This window comes from Salvelinus alpinus, chromosome 3, assembly GCF_045679555.1.
Source record: "Salvelinus alpinus chromosome 3, SLU_Salpinus.1, whole genome shotgun sequence".
In the NCBI taxonomy this organism is placed as follows: Eukaryota; Metazoa; Chordata; class Actinopteri; order Salmoniformes; family Salmonidae; genus Salvelinus; species Salvelinus alpinus.
This window is the reverse complement of record NC_092088.1, coordinates 91,924,890-91,943,428: the sequence shown is the minus strand read 5'-3', so window position 1 is coordinate 91,943,428 and position 18,539 is coordinate 91,924,890. Positions and strand designations below refer to the sequence as shown.

Sequence of the window (18,539 nt, the reverse complement as noted above, 5' to 3'; positions counted from 1 at the left end):
CGAGGCCTCCCACTCCTCTTTCTATTCTGGTTAGAGCCAGTTTGCGCTGTTCTGTGAAGGGAGTAGTCAACAGCGATGTACGAGATTTCAGTTTCTTGGCAATTTCTCGCATGGAAGAGCCTTCATTTCTCAGAACAAGAATAGACTGACGAGTTTCAGAAGAAAGTTATTTTCAGCTGTGCTAACATAATTGCAAAAGGGTTTATAATGATCAATTAGGCTTTTAAAATGATACACTTGGATTAGCTAACACAACGTGAACACAGGAGTGATGGTTGCTGATAATGGGACTCTGGCCACCCCTCATAGCCTGGTTCCTCTCTAGGTTTCTTCCTAGGTTTTGGCCTTTCTAGGGAGTTTTTCCTAGCCACCGTGCTTCTTCACCTGCATTGCTTGCTGTTTGGGGTTTTAGGCTGGGTTTCTGTACAGCACTGAGATATCAGCTGATGTACGAAGGGCTATATAAAATAAACTTGATTTGATGATTTGATTTGTATACCTAAGTAGATATTCCATAAAAAATCTGCCGTTTCCAGCTACAATGGTCATTTACAACATTAACAATGTCTACACTGTATTTCTGATCAATTTGATATTATTTTAATGGACCAAAAATGTGCTTTCCTTTCAAAAACAAGGACATTTATAAGGGATCCCAAACTTTTGAACGGTAGTGTATCTCACTTTACACAATCGAGATGCTAAAAACATCTTTGGAGCGCCAGACAAAGATGTCATGTAGAAATACACAAGACACGTTAAGCTGTGTGGCTTGGCCCTCCCAAGCATGTGGCTGATTAGCCATCACTGAGTGACAGTACACACTGTGTCTTAACTAATGGCTGTCTATGTACTCTCCCCATTAGAATGACCCATGAATACATTGAATAAATTGGTATACGCATGAGAGGTCTTCGGGAGCCTAATAGCTCACTTAATTGCCTATTATTTTCAATACTATCGTACTGAAACACCAAGTAAGTCTGCATACGCATCATATATAAATGAGGTATAATCCACAGTATATGCAGATCAGATAAAGGATCAAATGATCTAGGGTTCATGAATGTATATGAATAAAAGAGAATGAAAAGTACTCTGTGATGAGGAAAACCATGAGGACGTGTTGAAAGGGAGGCTGAGGCATGATGTCTATGAGGCCAGGGGGCTATGTGCATGCCTTAAGCCTGCATTTAGACAGGTAGCAGCACAATTCAGATTTTTTTTGTTGTCTTTTGACCCATCAGATCAGATCTTTTCACATCAGATCCTTTTCAGAGCTGATCTGATTGGTCAAAAGATCAACTAGTGAAAAAAATTGCTGCCTGTCTAAACACAGACAAGTAGTCTGGCCCTTGTATGTCATTAAGATTCAATTACGTCTGACAGATACAAGTCCACACATGATACAAAGGGGGGAATCTACTGTCAGCATGTTGAACACAACAGCAGCTATGACTGACTGATCAGACGTTACGAGCCATGGTCATCTGGAAACTTGTGACTGAGTGGATAATGCATGTTTCATAATGCATGTTAACTGGACAGCATGTTTCAACTGGAGCATGTTTCAACTGGACAGCATCTTTCAACTGGAGGATGTTTCAACTGGAGGATGTTTCAACTGGAGCATGTTTCAACTGGAAGATGTTTCAACTGGAGGATGTTTCATAATGCATGTTTCAACTGGACAGCATGTTTCAATTGGAGGATGTTTCAACTGGACAGCATGTTTCAACTGGAGGATGTTTCAACTGGAGCATGTTTCAACTGGAGCATGTTTCATAATGCATGTTTCAACTGGACAGCATGTTTCAATTGGAGGATGTTTCAACTGGACATCATCTTTCAACTGGAGGGCGTTTCAACTGGAGGATGTTTCAACTGGAGGATGTTTCACCTGGAGGATGTTTCAACTGGAGGATGTTTCACCTGGAGGATGTTTCAACTGGCGCATGTTTCAACTGGAAGCTGTTTCAACTGGAGCATGTTTCAACTGGAAGCTGTTTCAACTGGAGCATGTTTCAACTGGAAGCTGTTTCAACTGGAGCATGTTTCAACTGGAAGATGTTTCAACTGGAGGATGTTTAATAATGCATGTTTCAACTGGAGGATGTTTCAACTGGAGCATGTTTCACCTGGAGCATGTTTCAATTGGAGCATGTTTCATAATGCATGTTTCAACTGGACAGCATGTTTCAATTGGAGGATGTTTCAACTGGACAGCATCTTTCAACTGGAGGGCGTTTCAACTGGAGGATGTTTCAACTGGACAGCATCTTTCAACTGGAGGGCGTTTCAACTGGAGGATGTTTCACCTGGAGGATGTTTCACCTTGAGAATGTTTCAACTGGAGGATGTTTCACCTGGAGGATGTTTCAACTGGAGGATGTTTCAACTGGAGCATGTTTCAACTGGAAGCTGTTTCAACTGGAGCATGTTTCAACTGGAAGATGTTTCAACTGGAGGATGTTTCATAATGCATGTTTCAACTGGAGGATGTTTCAATTGGAATATGTGTTGACTTGAGTGATGCAAGTGGTTGTGCTTTTCTTGTAAGGGATGTTACTTGGGTGGCAGTTTATTTACATGAATGAGCATATCTTCATTTAATCTGAGAAAAAAGTCAGTTATGTCGATGTTATGATTCTGTTATGACGTATGTTCAGTTCACGTAAAGTGCTGCCAAACTTGGGAGGATTGCAGGGGAACTTCAAGGGAACTTCAAGAGAACTTCAAGGAAAGTGCAGGGGAACTTCAAGGGAACTTCAAGGAAAGTGCAGGGGAACTTCAAGGGAACTTCAAGGAATGTGCAGGGGAACTTCAAGGGAACTTCAAGGAAAGTGCAGGGGAACTTCAAGGGTACTTCAAGGAAAGTGCAAGGGAACTTCAAGGGACTTCAAGGGAAATTAAATTATCTGAATCGTTCTATCAAACGTTACAATAGGGAGAATACGATACTTAATTGATTCATTTTCCTTGCAGTCCACGGAAATGTGTCTTCTGCTTTGATTCCAACCCACCTGAAATAAGCACAAACACTCACAGACTGGAGTGGTTGGAGCAGGAGGGTTATACTCAGTCCTGGACTAAAAAGCTATTATATATTTCAGTAGAGATTCTAGGTAGAGCTTTTTAGTTCAGGCCTAGTCTTAATCTGTGTCCAGGAAATCAACCGCTGGCCTAGAGTATATTCTTGTGTGTAAAACATTTACACCAATTTAATTCTGTGGCCCCACTAAGAATAAGCTTCACATCTTCTATAACAACATAAGTAACAGCTGTCTCATTTAGCCTGGTGCCAGAATGAAACTGTATACTGGCCAGTTCAATGATAGAGCCCCTCTCAGTACACAAACCACATTAATGCCAGTACTTCAGAGGAGTATTGTGTTCATTTGTTCTGCTGTGGGTTCCCTTTCCATTAAACAACAAAAGAGAGAGGGGGAGAACGCACCATCACACAGACTAAAACTGGCTCAGCTATTTAAAACTCCCTTCCTTTCTAATTCCAGAGACAACTGTCTTCTATTGTGTTGTGATATACAGTATGTGGGGAAGAATTACGCTGCTTGACGCTCCTATGATAGATGTTTATGTTGGGACTTCAGCCTTTCTATAGGATATATGTTTATGTTGGCCCTTCAGTCTTTCTATAGAATAGATGTTTATGTTGGCCCTTCAGTCTTTCTATAGAATAGATGTTTATGTTGGCCCTTCAGTCTTTCTATAGAATAGATGTTTATGTTGGCCCTTCAGTCTTTCTATAGAATAGATGTTTATGTTGGCCCTTCAGTCTTTCTATAGAATAGATGTTTATGTTGGCCCTTCAGTCTTTCTATAGAATAGATGTTTATGTTGGCCCTTCAGTCTTTCTATAGAATAGATGTTTATGTTGGCCCTTCAGTCTTTCTATAGAATAGATGTTTATGTTGGCCCTTCAGTCTTTCTATAGAATAGATGTTTATGTTGGCCCTTCAGTATTTCTATAGAATAGATGTTTATGTTCACTATTCGAGTCTTACATTTTTTCATCTGTAGTTTTTATTTTCTTCTGTTGGCAAGGACATGACAAATGACTGTTCTACTGTCCCCATGGCCCTGTTACTCTGCGCTAGGCGGAACAGAGCGTTTGTCCTTTAGTCAACACTTGCCTGTCACCTGTTCGCGGTCTCTCTCTCTCCCTCTCCCTCTCTCTCTCTCTCCCTCTCTCCCTCCCTCCATTTACCTCCTTCTGCCCCCCCCCTTCTCTCTATCCCCCTCCCCTCTCTCTTTCTCCGTCTGGCTGACAAGTTAAGCCCAAAGGGAGTCTCACTCGGCGCTTCAGGGAGGGAGGGAGGCGCGTGGATGAGAGAAGAGGAGAGGAGAGGGGGATGAGTGAAAGGAAAGAAGTGGGTTTGGGCTAAGAAAGATTCTCTGCATCTTGATGTAGCATGCTGCTACGTCTTCCTGGTTCTTCTCCTCTGATTAACGGTTTGATCTCAGGAGTTTTCTCTTTCAGTTCCCGTCCTCTGATGTATGTGAGAAGGGCTGCCTCCTCTCTCTCTGTGGGCTGCAGAAACCCAAACAGATAAAAGGGGATGCTGTGTTCTTCCCTGTGCTTTATGAACATTCAGTCTTTTTAACCCCCGGTTTGCACCCTGCACTGCATTCTGGTTTGTGCATTTTCGACTGCTGCAAGAGCATCTTTGATAATGACCAGAACAGAGTGAACGTATGCACAGACATGGACCCTGTGTATTGACATTGTGATACATATATTAGGATACATATCTGTGTTTAATTCCTCTAAACAGCAGAGTCCATTGGCACTTCCTTATCTTTGTTCAATCTCTATCGCAGTCCACACTGCCCTCTCCCACCAGGACAACAGGAACACCTATGTGAGAAGGTTGTTCATAGACTACAGCTCAGCGTTCAAAACCATAGTGCCCACACAGCTCATCACTAAGCTCAGGAGTCTGGGACTAAACACCTCCCTCTGCAACTGGATCCTGGACTTCCTGATGGGCCGACCCCAGGTGGTGAGGGTAGGCAACAACACCTCCACCATACTGGAGGCTGAAAAGATTTGGCATAGGCCCTTAGATCCACAAAAAGTTCTACAGCTGCCCCATTAAGAGCATATTGACTGGCTGCATCACCGCTTGGTATGGAAACTGATTGGCAAGGCAAAACAGAGCGTAGTGCGTACGGCTCAGTACATCACTGGGGCCGAGCTCCCTGCCATCCAGGACCTCTATACCAGACGGTGTCAGAGGAAGGCCCTAAAAATGGTTAAAGACTCCAGCCACCCTAGTCATAGATTGTTCTTTCTGCTACCTCACAGCAAGCGGTACTGGAGCGCCAAGTCTAGAACCAACAGGACCCTGAACAGCTTCTACCTCCAAGCCATAAATCTGATAAATAGTTAGTTAAATAGTTAGTTAAATAGTTAGTTAAATAGTTAGTTAAATAGCTACCTGGACTATATGCAGTGAGCATTTTTGCACAAACTTTTTTTTGACTCATCACACACGCTGCTGCTACTGTTGACCATCTGTCACTTTATTCCTTGTTACATGTACATATCTACCTCAATGACCTCGTACCCCTGCACATCCACTCAGTACTGGTACCTCTTGTATATAGACAAGTTATCATCCACTCAGTATTGGTACCCCTTGTATATAGCCACGTTATCGTTACTCAGTACTGGTACCCCTTGTATATAGCCAAGTTATCATTACTCAGTACTGGTACTCCTTGTATATAGACAAGTGATCATCCACTAAGTACTGGTACCCCTTGTATATAGCCACGTTATCGTTACTCAGTACTGGTACCCCTTGTATATAGCCAAGTTATCATTACTCAGTACTGGTACTCCTTGTATTTGGACAAGTTATCATTACTCAGTACTGGCAATCCTTGTATATAGACACGTTATCATTACTCAGTACTGGTACTCCTTGTATATAGACAAGCTATCATTACTCAGTACTGGTACTCCTTGTAGACAGTATAGACACGTTATCATTACTCAGTACTGGTACTCCTTTTAGACAGTATAGACAAGTTATCATTACTCAGTACTGGTACTCCTTGCAGACAGTATAGACAAGTTATCGTTACTCATTCTGTATCTATTATTACTTTTTTTATTAAGTGTTTTACTTTTCTATTATTTCTCTACTGTCTTTCTCTCTGTATTGTTGGGAAGGACCCGTCAGTAAGTATTTCACTGTTAGTCTACACATACAAAGCATGTGACAAATAAGATGTAATTAAATGTGTTCATTGACTCGTTCCTTCTTCCCTGGTATAGACTTAACAGTGAACACAACCTGTTTAATGTACATTCCTCATTAGTTAACATTGTGGTGTGTGTGTGTGTGTGTGTGTGTGTGTGTGTGTGTGTGTGTGTGTGTGTGTGTGTGTGTGTGTGTGTGTGTGTGTGTGTGTGTGTGTGTGTGTGTGTGTGTGTGTGTGTGTGTGTAGAGAAGAGAAAGGAGACGATGACAGGGCAAGCCTGATGTTGTCAGAGTGATCATGTTGTCATCCTGTTCTAATCTATAGAGGGAATTTATGAGGCGTTTGATGGGAAGCAACACAAGATAAACGCTGTCAGATAGCCGGTGGCAGGTGAACCATACATAAGCAGATAATGTGACAGGGAAGGATGTGTGTGGGTGTGTGTGTGACAAGGTTAGAAGTAAAACGACTTTGCTAACTTGACATCAAAAGCAATCCCATCCACTTTTCACCTCTGATAAATTCCTGTCCTTGTGGCATCCATCCAATATGTGTATGAAGATGAACATATTTATATAATTTATTGTCCAATATATATATAATTTATCCTAAATTATTTATATAATTTATCCTCCAATATATATATAGAATTTATCCTCCAATATTTATATATTTTATCCTCCAATATATATATAATTTATCCTCCAATTTTTATATATTTTATCCTCCAATATTTATATAATTTATCCTCCAATATTTATATAATTTATCCTCCAATATATATATAATTTATCCTCCAATATATATATAGAATTTATCCTCCGATATTTATATAATTTATCCTCCAATATATATATAATTTATCCTCCAATATTTATATAATTTATCCGCCAATATTTATATAATTTATCCGCCAATATTTATAGAATTTATCCTCCAATATTTATAGAATTTATCCTCCAATATTTATAGACTTTATCCTGCAATATTTATATAATTTATCCTCCAATATTTATAGAATGTATAGAACGGTATTAGTGATTAAAGTTCCTCATTCATGGATCAAATTTAACAACAAAATGCATTCTTTAGTGTGGTTGTTTTCTCTTAAGTATTTTTGCTAAAATATAACCTAGACAAGAGAAAGAACCTGCATTAAAAATACAAGAAATGTAATGTATTTCAGGTATATAAATCTACTAAAGGGAGAGTACATTGTTATTCTCAAAGGAAAATGATGTGAAGGATTTATAAACCCTGTCCTCTTAGTGCTATTCTACACAATACCTAAAGGATGTGAAGGATTTATAACCCCTGTCCTCTTAGTGCTATTCTACACAATGTGTACAATTGGGAAGGAAAAACCCAATCTAACAACAAATAATGAGGTTGGAAAACACATCACTACTGAGCACAGAATGGTTTAGGTTTATTTTGTGTGTGAATTGTAGAGGCAGGAGACTCTGAGACCCTAACGCACAGCTCCTATAGGGACAAAGGAAACATTAGTGAAAGTCAGGCCTCCATGCCCTGCAGTGTTTCTCTCCCAACTCCAACTCCACTGTTGGAACCATTAGTGAAAGTCAGGCCTCGATGCCCTGCAGTGTTTCTCTCCCAACCCCAACTCCACTGTTGGAACCATTAGTGAAAGTCAGGCCTCGATGCCTTGCAGTGTTTCTCTCGCAACTCCAACTCCACTGTTGGAACTTTTCAAATGACTGTTTGGTGATAAACTCCCAGCTTACATTGTGAACCATGCAGTGATGATGGTATATGACAAACCACCCAGTTGGTAAAGTGACTGATCGCATAATGTATTGTGGATATATATTTAATGGATATACATTATCCCTGACTATAGTAATTTAAGACTCACCTAAAACACTGTCAGAACAGCATCGGTTAAGATATAAAGTGAGAAATCCGTCTCTTGAAAAATCGGTAATTTTGTCCCTCGCTAAACAAAGTGCGTCCAAATGGCACCCCACTTCCTTTCTAGTGCACTACTTTGCTTTTTTTTTTTTTTTTTACCAGGGCCCATACTGTATGTCTCTGGTTAAACGTAGTGCCCTATATAGGGAATAGGGTGCCATTTGGGACACAGTCAATACGTGAAGATAAATGGGATGGGATAATTAAAACAATCTACCCATCCAATAACAGCAGCCGCAATGAGGAATAAGATGTATTCTCATTGCTGCCGAGTTAAGACACTTCTCTTACAGACATGCTTTGTACTTTAAAAAATGACTGAAATATTCCTAAAAGTTAAGAGTTAAAAAGTTAAAAATAAATACAAATGAACGTATCATTAAAAGGTCCTGGGAAACCATGGCGACCAACAGTATATACCAAGTATGACTTTATACCAGGGATGGATGTGGTTAGTGAATGGCATATCTCTAACGTGTTAACCTTAACAAGAGGACATTTTTAAACACAACCTCATTGGTTTCCATGGAAAAGACGGAATAGATTTGTGACCAACTGAAAGCTGACTCACAGCAACAGGTGGCTTTTTGTGTGTCACAAATGGCACCCTATTCCCTACGTAGTGCACTATGGGGCCTGGTCAAGAGTGGTGGACTATATAGGGAATAGGGTGTTATATTTGGGACGCATCCAATCTCTCTGAGAAGTCATGACCGGAATGGATGCGTTGTGTAGCTTCAAAGGGATTCATCTGCAGCTGAGAATAGCCGTTCCATTAACTCCAGTGTGGCTCAGCTGGTAAGAGCGTGAAGCTTGAAACGCCAGGGTCACGGGTTTGATTCCTGCTGGCGGTCATAAAGGCTACACTCAGATGTATGCACTCACTGTACTGGGATACACTTTGTATTAAAGCATCTGCTAAAATTTACACAGAGTATACACAACATTAAGAACATCTGCTCTTTCCTTGACATAGACTGACCAGGTGAAATCTACAGTTGAAATCAGAAGTTTACATACACTTAGGTTGGAGTCATTAAAACTCATTTTTCAACCACTCCACCAAATTCTTGTTAACAAACTATAGTTTGGCAAGTCGGTTACGACATCTACTTTGTGCATGACACAAGTAATTTTCCCAACAATTGTTAACAGACAGATTATTTAACTTATAATTCACTGTATCCCAACTCCAGTTGGGAGTTTACATACACTAAGTTGACTGTGCCTTTAAACAGCTTGGAAAATTCCAGAAAATTATGTCATGGCTTTAGAAGCTTCTGATAGGCTAATTGACATAATTTGTGTCAATTGGAGGTGGACCTGTGGATGTATTTCAAGACATACCTTCAAACTCAGTGCCACTTTGCTTGACATCATGGGAAAATCAAAAGAAATCAGCCAAGACCTCAGAAAAAAATCGTAAACCTCCACAAGTCTGGTTCATCTTTGGGAGCAATTTCCAAAAGCCTGAAGGTACCACATTCATCTGTACAAACAATAGTACGCAAGCATAAACACCATGGGACCACGCAGCCGTCATACCGCTCAGGAAGGAGACGCATTCTGTCTCCTAGAGATTAACGTACTTTGGTGCAAAAAGTGCAAATCAATCCCAGAAAAACAGCAAAGGACCTTGTGGAGATGCTGGAGGAAACAGGTACAAAAGTATCTATATCCACAGTAAAACAAGTCCTATATTGACAAAACCTGAAAGGCTGGTCAGCAAGGAAGAAGCTACTGCTCCAAAACCGCCATATCAAAGCCAGACTACGGTTTGCAACTGCACATGGGGACAAAGATCAAACTTTTTGGAGAAATGTCCTCTGGTCTGATGAAACAAAAATAGAACTGTTTGGCCATAATGACCATCGTTATGTTTGGAGGAAAAAGGGGGAGGCTTGTAAGCCGAGGAACACCATCCCAACCGTGAAGCACATGATTTTGACACCTTGTAGGGTCCATGCCCTGACGAATTGAGGCTGTTCTGAGGGGAAAAGGTGGGATTGTGCATCATGTTGTGGGGGTGCTTTGCTGCAGGAGGGACTGGTGCACTTCACAAAATAGATGGCATCATGAGGAATGAAAATTATGTGGATATATTGAAGCAACATCTCAAGACATCAGTCAGGAAGTTAAAGCTTGGTCGCAAATGGGTCTTCAAAATGGACAATGACCCCAAGCATACATTCAAAGTTGTGACAAAATGGCTTATATTGTAGTGGCCATCACAACGCGAGCAAGGAGGCCTACAAACCTGACTCAGTAATACCAGCTCTGTCAGGAGGAATGGGCCAAAATTTCCCCAATTTATTGTGGGAAGCTTGTTGGAGGCTACCCGAAACATTTGACCCAAGTTAAACAATTTAAAGGCAATGCTACCAAATACTAATTGAGTGTATGTAAACTTCTGACCCACTGGGAATGTGATGAAAGAAATAAAAGCTGAATAAATCCTTCTCTCTACTATTATTCTGACATTTCACATTCTTAAAATAAAGTGGTGATCCTAACTGACCTAAAACAGGGAATTTTTACTCGGATTAAATCTCAGGAATTGTGAAAAACTGAGTTTAAATGTATTTGGATAAGGTGTATGTAAACTTCCGACTTCAACTGTATGATCACTTGTTAAATCCACTTCAATCAGTTCAGATGAAGGGAAGGAGACAGGTTAACTTCTTATGGCTGCAGGGTCAGTATTGAGTAACTTGGAAAAATGTGCCCATTTCAAACGGCCTCGTACTCAATTCTTGCTCGTACAATATGCATATTATTATTACTATTGGCTAGAAAATACTCTCTAGTTTCTAAAACCGTTTGAATTTTTTCTCTGAGTGAAACAGAACTCCTTCTGCAGCCCACTTCCTGACAGGAAGTGAGATTTCTGAAATCGAGGTCTCTGTTCAAAGGCTTGCCTATAAATGGGCATGATACGTATTGGTATACATACACGTCATACACCTTCCCCTAGATGTCAAGAGGAAGTGAGAGAAGAATTGAGTGGATTATCTTGGTCTGAAGTGGAATAAATCCTCTTGGAATGAGTAGTCCGCCATTTCCTGTTTTTTCGAAAGCGCGAAGTTGGACCTGGAATCGCCTTCTGGAAAGCCGTCGTTATAGGCGAATACTATCTCCGGCTTTCATTTTATTTGATACATGTTACAATATCATCGTAAAGTATGTTTTTTCAATATAGTTTTATTAGATTATTGAAATTTATTCGGGACGTTAGGCGTGTTGCGTTGTCTGCTTTTGTTCAGGATGGAGAGCTTAGCACCACTTGGCCAGTGTGCTTGCTAATTCAAGAGGGAAAGAGGTCGTTCTAAACCCAAACAAAGACGGTTCTGGACAAAGGACACCTTGTACAACATTCTGATGGAAGATCAGCAAAAGTAGGACCCATTTTGGGATGATATTTCATATATCTGTCGAACTGTGCTATCGCTACCGATTACCTGGAATCAATGCTGTTGTGTGTTAGCTATTGTAGTAAGCTAATATAACGCTATATTGTGTTTTCGCTGTAAAACACTTAAAAAATCGGAAATATTGGCTGTATTCACAAGATCTTGGTCTTTCATTTGCTATACACCATATATTTTTCAGAAATGTTTTTGATGAGTATTTAGGTATTTGACGTTGGTGTCTGTAATTACTCTGGTTGCTTCGGTGCTATATCTGACGGTAGCTGTGATGGTAGCATCAACTGATTTATACCTCAAATATGCACATTTTTCGAACAAAACATAGATTTATTGTGTAACATGTTATAGGACTGTCATCTGATGAAGTTGTTTCTAGGTTAGTTTGGTTGGTTCTAGGTTAGTTAGGTTGGCTTTGTGCATGCTACCTGTGCTGTGAAAAATGTCTGTCCTTTTTTGTATTTGGTGGTGAGCTAACATAAATATACGTGGTGTTTTCGCTGTAAAACATTTTAAAAATCGGACATGTTGGCTGGATTCACAAGATGTTTATCTTTCAAATGCTGTATTGGACTTGTTAATGTGTGAAAGTTAAATATTTCTAAAAAATACATTTTGAATTTCGCGCCCTGCACTTGAGCTGGATGTTGTCATAAGTGTACCGGCGTCGGGCTTGCAGCCTGAAGAAGTTTAAAGTAAAAAAAAAACTGCTTGGAGTAACCCTGGATTGTAAACTGTCATGGTCAAAACATGATGATACAACAGTAGCTATGATGGGGAGAAGTCTGTCAATAATAAAGCATTGCTCTGCATTCTTAACAACACTATCAACAAGGCAGGTCCTACAGGCCCTAGTTTTGTCACACCTTGACTACTGTTCAGTCGTGTGGTCAGGTGCCACAAAAAAGGACTTAGGAAAATTGCAATTGTCTCAGAACAGGGCAGCAGAGAGAGTCACTTCATCACTATTTGTATTTATGAGAGTTATTGACATGTTGAATGCACAAAGCTGTCTGTTTGAACTACTGGCACACAGTTCGGACACCCATGCATACCCCACAAGACATGCCACAAGAGGTCTCTTCACAGTCCCCAGTCCCCAGTCCCCAGAACAGACTATGGGAGGCACACAGTACTACATAGAGCCATGACTACATCAAGTAACTGATGCAAGCAGTAAAATTTGATTTAAAAAACAGATTAAAAAAACACCTTATGGAACAGCATGGACTGTGAAGCAACACAAACATTGGCACAGACACACGCATACACAATAACGTATTATACACACGTACACATGGATTTAGTACTGTAGATATGTGGTAGTGGTGGAGTAGGGGCCTGAGGGAATGTATTGTAATGTTTTTAAAATGGTATAAATTGCTATAATTTTGCTGGATCCCAGGAAGAGTAGCTGCTGTATGCGGATCCATAATAAATACAAATACAAAGAAGGATTTTTAAGCCATGAGACAATTGAGACATGGATTGTATATGTGTGCCATTCAGACGGTGAATGGGCAAGACAAAATATTGAAGTGCCTTTGAACAGGGTTGGTAGAAGGTGCCAGGCGCACCGGTTTGTGTCAAAAAATGCAAAGCAGCTGTGTTTTTCATGCTCAATAGTTTCTGTGTGTATCAAGAATGGTTCACCACCCAAAGGACATCCATTCAACTTGACACAACTGTGGGAAGCATTGGAGTCAACATGGGCCAGCATCCCTGTGGAATGATTTTGACACCTTGTAGGGTCCATGCCCTGACGAATTGAGGCTGTTCTGAGGGGAAAAGGTGGGATTGCAACTCAATATTAGGAAAGTGTTCCTCATGTTTGATATGCTCAGGACTACAACTCAGTATATATTAAAAAGTTGCTACAATTTTACTGTAGGGTAACTCTCCTTTACATCTTTCCAACCAATACAATTCCTGAATACAATTATTATAATAATATAACTAATGCCATTTAGCATTATTATCCAAAGCAACCAGGAGTTCCATGCTTTTCTTAACTCTTGTTCGGAGCACCTGAGATTCACTATGCAATCTGACGCACGTCAAATCAGTTTCCTTGATCTTTTGATGTTTGTGAGGATTATGACCTATGCACAGATCTTTACAGGAAACCAACTGATCGCAATAGTTTGTTGAGGGCTGAGAGCTGTCACACGCTTCCCTTGAAACACCGTTATAACCAATTCTGTTGAATCAAAAGAACCTGCAAAAAACAAATCACACATTGACTTTGATCTGAAACCATTCCTGTGATTATTGTGTTTTTGTAAATAATATTGTGTTTAATTATGATGAAAATGTATCTATGATCGTCTGATATCCATTCATGCTTTTTTATATGTATTATGGATATTTCTAAATTGACCAATGATATCATGCCACAGTTGGTCATGATTACAAACACCTGCACAAGTCCAATGAAATCCTGAAGACAGCTTGCTGTTGAAACGTTGGTGAATAATACATGATTGCATCAGAGCTCTTGGAGTGGGCAGCTTTTCCTTGTCTTCTGAAGTTTCCATAGCGACTCACAGTAAAGTGAGTACATACATTTTTGTGAACATGGTATATAGTGCATCGTGCGTGAATACATTTTACAAACGGGCGGTCACGGGAATCAAACCCACTACGCTGCATCTACGGTCCACCTTAAAATACTTTGTCCACGTACAACAATCACGTTAAAACACTGTTTTTCTTTGATGAATTGGTAACACTTAATTTGAACTGTTTAAATATAGGATGTACATTTCAAACAAAGTGTTTCCAGAAAAATAAATACATTAAAAACTACATCTCAGAGTAATAATTGGTGTTAACTGTTTACTGTAAACAGCATGACCTAGGTTTTGATACTCAAAAAGAGCTAACACTTTACTTGACACCCAGCGTCATAACCATGTCATAACATGTCATAACAGCTGACATAACTGGTAATAACACTGTCATGACACATATATTTAGACCTGTGTGACATATATTGAGTTATTTTATGGCTGGTTATGACACCTACATAAGAGTGTTAAAGCCCACAAAGCAAAACATTCCATTACACCATAGCCTACGTGTCAATAGTATGTTTATATTATATATTTAATTACCCATATTAAATTACAATTGTACTGTAATTACGGACAGATTGATGTCGGACATGCACCTATCCCAGGTCTCTGTTTCTGGTGACTGGGATGAATGCAGGAGCAGATTTCAGGAGCAGGACAAGACATCCTCTTTTAGACTGATGACTGACATAAGGGCATGTACGACAGGCCTATCTGGCTTATATGATTATGATGATCATAATGCTTCTTGACAGTGTCAAAGTGTATTTTCTACATGTTATTTAAAATATGTTGGGAAAAAAATGTCTGTAAAAAATGATTTACAACACCAACAAAGGACTTAAGAAACTTTCAAATGAAAGAGAACTTCTTGGCAGGGAAAAATACATTTGAATAAATGTGGGTTTTGACACTCTTATGTAGGTACCAGCCATAAAATAAAGCAATATATGTCACAACAGATGTAAGTATATGGGTCATGACAGTGTTATGACCATATTTTGACAGGTTGTGTCAGCTGTTATGACATATTATGACATGGTTAGGACCGTGTCGTAACATGTTATGACACTGGGTGTCAAGTAAAGTGCTACCAAGAAAGATCATTCTGGTCTTTCCTTCAGTACTTTGCTGCAAACGATTCATCTTTTATTTATATTCCTTGTGTCAGCCTAATTCTCCTCATTGCCTCATTGTTTAATAATTAATATAGTTTAACTGTATTCTCACAACAATGTTATCTGATAATGGAACTCATGAACATAGCTTATTTAACATTATGAATGTTCATAACAGATTTGCAGCTTGATTTAGAGAAAACGATAAGACAAATTAAACATTCAAAATCATATACATTGAAAGACTAAAGGCTTAATCACCTTCCTACTTTATTGCACCTTAACCTTCTCTGGTAGCTCCAGAAAACATCGATCCGAAGCTCTTGTCACTATTGTACTTTGTACTGTGTTGGTGCATTGTGTTTCTGGGTTTTGCTGATATCATGTTGTTTTCAGTTCTCCTTTGTAAAAGGGATTCTCAAATCTCATCGTAATCTCCTGATTAAACAAAGGATACACAAGCGGAATGCCATGCGTGTACTTACTGTAGAGGATGGTGCCCTGTGTAGCTCTGGTTTTGACAGTCAGATACAGGGTAACAGTGGTGTCTTTGGCAGGGTGAGATGGATCAGCGTTGGCACCAGGAGACTGCAGCAGAGAGGCAAGCGGAGGCAGCTCCAGGTACGACGTGCCGTTGAAAGAGGGGATGAATATTGTGGTATCTGAAAAGAAAAACATCCATTATAAAGTGATTCTTGACTTGAATGAAATCAAACAACATTATATTAAACATCCCCATGACATCACATACAGCAGGACTAAAACTAATAGGTCAATATTCTATATTAAAACATCCCTATGACATCACATACAGCAGGACTAAAACTAATAGGTCAATATTCTATTTTAAAACATCCCTGTGACATCACATATAGCAGGTGTAACGATCGTCGTATGAAGGAGTGGACCAAAACGCAGCGTGGTAAGTGTTCATGATAAATTGAATACTCAAAACACTCGAACAAAATAACAAAGAGGGAAAACCGAAATAGTCCTGTCAGGTGCAGACACTAAACAGAAAACAACTACCCACAAAACCCAAACGAAAAAGGACAACTTATATATGATCCCTAATCAGAGACGATAGACAGCTGCCTCTGATTGGGAACCACACCAACATAGAAATAAAGAAACTAGAATGCCCACCCTAGTCACACCCTGGCCTAACCAAAATAGAGAATAAAAACCTCTCTATGGTCAGGGCGTGACAGTACCCCCCCCCCCCAAAGCTGCGGACTCCGGCCGCAAAACCTGACTCTAAAGGGGAGGGTCCGGGTGGGAATCCCTTCACGGCGGCGGCTCTGGTGCGGGACATAGACCCCCCTCCGCCCGCAGATCCCTCCGCTTTGGTGGCGGCCCTGGTGCATGGACCTTCACTGGAGGAACCGGGCCGCAGATCATCGCTGCAGGCGGATCATCGCCGGAGGAAGCAGACCACCGATCATCGCTGCAGGCTCCGGACTGGGGACAGGCTCCGGACTGGGGACCGGCTCCAAACTGGGGACCAGCTCCGGACTAGGGACCGTCGCTGGAGGCTCCGGACTGCAGACCGTCGTTGGAGGTTCCGGACTAGGGACCGTCGTTGGAGGTTCCGGACTGTGGCCCGTCGTTGGAGGTTCCGGACTGTGGCCCGTCGTTGGAGGTTTCGGACCGTGGCCCGTCGTCGGAGGTTCCGGACTGTGAAACGTAGCCGGAAGCTCTGGACTGGGAACTGTCGCCGGAAGCTCTGGACTGGGAACTGTTGCCGGAAGCTCTGGACTGGGAACTGTCGTCGGAAGCTCTGGCCTGTGGAGGCGCACTGGAGGCCTGATGCGTGGGACTGGTACAGGTGGCACCGGGCTGAAGACACGCACCTCAGGGCGAGTGCGAGGAGGAGGCACAGGACCTATTGGACTGTGGAGGCGCACTGGAGGTCTGGAGCGTAGAGCTGGCACAACCCGTCCTGGCTGGATGTTTATTTTCACCCTGCAAATGCGGGGCGCTGGCACAGGACGCCCTGGGCTGTGCAGATGCACCGGAGACACAGTGCGCAGAGCCGGCGCAGGATATCCTGGTCCAATGAGGTGTACTGGAGACCAGGAGCGCTGACACGGCACCATCCATCCTGGCTGGATGCCCATTCTAGCACGGCCAATGCGGGGAGCTGGAATAGAGCGCACCGGGCTATGAATGCGCACTGGAGACACCGTGCGCATCACTGCATAACACGGTGCCTGACCAGTCACACGCTCCACACGGTTAGCACGAGGAGTTGGCTCAGGTCTGAACCCTGACTCTGCCACTCTCCTCTAGTGCCCCCCCCAAAAAATATTTTTGGAGCTGCCTCTCGCGTTTCCGTGCTAGCCGTGTCCCCTCGTATCGTCGCCGTTCCTCTTTCGCTGTGGGAACTGTCTGCTTGCCTATTGTCCTGTAGCCCATCCCAGCCTTGTGCAGGTCTACAATTTTACCCCTGATGTCCTTACACAGCTCTCTGGTCTTGGCCATTGTGGAGAGGTTGGAGTCTGTTTGATTGAGTGTGTGGACAGGTGTCTTTTATACAGGTAACGAGTTCAAACAGGTGCAGTTAATACAGGTAATTAGTGGAGAACAGGAGGGCTTCTTAAAGAAAAACTAACAGGTCTGTGAGAGCCGGAATTCTTACTGGTTGGTAGGTGATCAAATACTTATGTCATGCAATAAAATGCAAATTAATTACTTAAAAATCATACAATGTGATTATCTGGATTTTTGTTTTAGATTCCGTCTCTCACAGTTGAAGGGTACATATGATAAAAATTACAGACCTCTACATGCTTTGTATGTAGGAAAACCTGCAAAATCGGCAGTGTATCAAATACTTGTTCTCCCCACTGTATGTGGGATAATAAAGACTCTACTCTAGATATGTGGGATAATAAAGACTCTACTCTACTTTAGATATGTGGGATAATAAAGACTATACTCTAGACATGTGGGATAATAAAGACTCTAATCTAGATATGTGGGAAAATAAAGACTCTACTCTTCTCTAGATATGTGGGATAATAAAGACTATACTCTAGATATGTGGGATAATGAAGTCTCCACTCTACTCTAGACATGTGGGATAATAAAGACTACTCTAGATATGTGGGATAATAAAGACTCTACTCTAGATATTTGGGATATTAAAGAATCTACTCTAGATATGTGGGATAATAAAGACTACTCTACTTTAGATATGTGGGATAATTAAGACTCTACTCCTGATATGTGGGATAAGAAAGACTCTACTC

General features: G+C 41.1%; 1 protein-coding gene across 1 annotated transcript in view; it reads right to left on the bottom strand.

Moving 5' to 3' along the window:
* Nucleotides 1–18,539, bottom strand: part of eys (eyes shut homolog) — a 506,958-nt gene that overhangs the window by 137,185 nt on the left and 351,234 nt on the right. Inside the window, exon 39 of the mRNA XM_071394489.1 lies at nt 15,771–15,947. Coding sequence (XP_071250590.1) covers nt 15,771–15,947 — 177 coding nt within the window. The remainder of the gene's footprint in view (nt 1–15,770; nt 15,948–18,539) is intronic.